Source organism: Neovison vison, chromosome 6 (assembly GCF_020171115.1).
Source record: "Neovison vison isolate M4711 chromosome 6, ASM_NN_V1, whole genome shotgun sequence".
Taxonomy (NCBI): Eukaryota; Metazoa; Chordata; class Mammalia; order Carnivora; family Mustelidae; genus Neogale; species Neogale vison.
The window spans coordinates 210,712,475-210,714,076 of NC_058096.1; the positions used below are offsets into that span (position 1 = coordinate 210,712,475).

The 1,602-nt window shown below is 38.0% G+C and overlaps 1 protein-coding gene across 1 annotated transcript; it reads left to right on the forward strand.

Annotated features, from left to right (window-relative positions):
- The first annotated feature begins 217 nt into the window (after positions 1–217).
- LOC122910214 (olfactory receptor-like protein OLF4) lies at positions 218–1,186 on the forward strand. The gene has a single exon (XM_044254876.1). The coding sequence runs from the start codon at positions 218–220 to the stop codon at positions 1,184–1,186; it is 969 nt and encodes a 322-aa protein (XP_044110811.1).
- The last annotated feature ends 416 nt before the right edge of the window (positions 1,187–1,602 follow it).

The following is a 1,602-nucleotide window of genomic DNA, read 5'->3' on the forward strand; positions in this document are numbered from 1 at the left end:
AATTCTTGATCTTTGGAAAACATCTGGTCAGGATGGAAACTTCTATTCAGAGAGGAAACAGGTATCTCCTCAAGAGGTCCAAACCTATTCACAAAACATTGAAATTAGCTTCTGATTAGAAAATATATGTTGTAATATTTCCACAATGTGAGCAATACCCATTTGTGTCAAAATTATTTATTTTCTGTTCCTCTGTGCTAGTAGTCACTTCCACCATATGGAGCCAGTCAATGATACACAAATTTCAGCATTTCTTCTTCTGGGATTTTCAAAAGAGCCAGAACAACAGCCCCTCATATTTGGGCTTTTCCTCTCCATGTACCTGATCACTGTGTTTGGAAACCTGCTCCTCATCCTGGCTGTTGGTTCTGACTCTCACCTCCACACCCCCATGTACTTCTTCCTTACCAACCTGTCCTTTGTAGACATCTGTTTCACCACCACCACCATCCCCAAGATGCTATGGAATATTCAGACTAAGAGCCAAGTCATAACATATGCAGGCTGCATTACTCAGATGTACTTTTTCACACTCTTTGCTGTGTTGGATGTCCTTCTCTTGAGTATGATGGCCTATGACCGCTTTGTGGCTATCTGTCACCCCCTTCACTACATGGTCATCATGAACCCCCTGCTCTGTGGACTGCTATTTCTGGTGTCCTGGATCATCGGTGTCTTGCATTCCCTGTTACACACTTCCATGGTGTTGCAGTTGTCCTTCTGTACGGAAGTCGAAATCCCCCATTTTTTCTGTGAACTCAATCAAATGATACAACTTGCTTCTTCTGACACCTTTCTCAATAACATGGTGATGTATTTTGCAGCTATGTTGCTGGGTGGTGGCTCCTTTCTTGGGATCCTTTACTCTTACTCTAAGATTGTTTCTTCTATATGTAAAATATCCTCAGCTCAGGGCAAGTATAAAGCATTTTCCACTTGCGCATCTCACATATCAGTTGTCTCCTTATTTTATTTTACGAGCCTAGGAGCGTACTTTAGTTCTGCTGCTACCCAGAGCCCCCACTCAATTGCAATAGCCTCAGTGATGTATGCAGTGGTCACACCCATGCTGAACCCCTTCATCTACAGCCTGAGGAACAAAGACATAAAGGAGGCTTTGATGAGATTCTCTGGGATGACAGCTCTAAAAGGGACAATCATCCTGGAGTTGAAGAAGTGCCCATAATTGCAAGGCCCAATGCCTGTGCCAAATGTTGAGATATTTTGATCTGATTATTTAAGTAGAACATACCTCTTTTATTTTTCCCTGGAATTTCTATTTTTTAAAATTTTGACCTCTGTGTACTTATATCACTCACTTTATTAAGCTTTATGTATCTCTGATATCCAAGAGATTTTCCCTTCATCATTTTCCTACTTTCTTAATATTTTTCCTAACTGTGGATGTGAAATTTTTTGATATTCTCAATTATTTCAAATGACCACATGGATTGTTATGAACAATTCTTCGCAAATGAAGATGATATATTTATATATATATTTATATATTTATAATATATATAAATATATCATCATATATATCAACATATATATCAATATATATCATATATATCAATATATATCATAAATAAATATATCAAT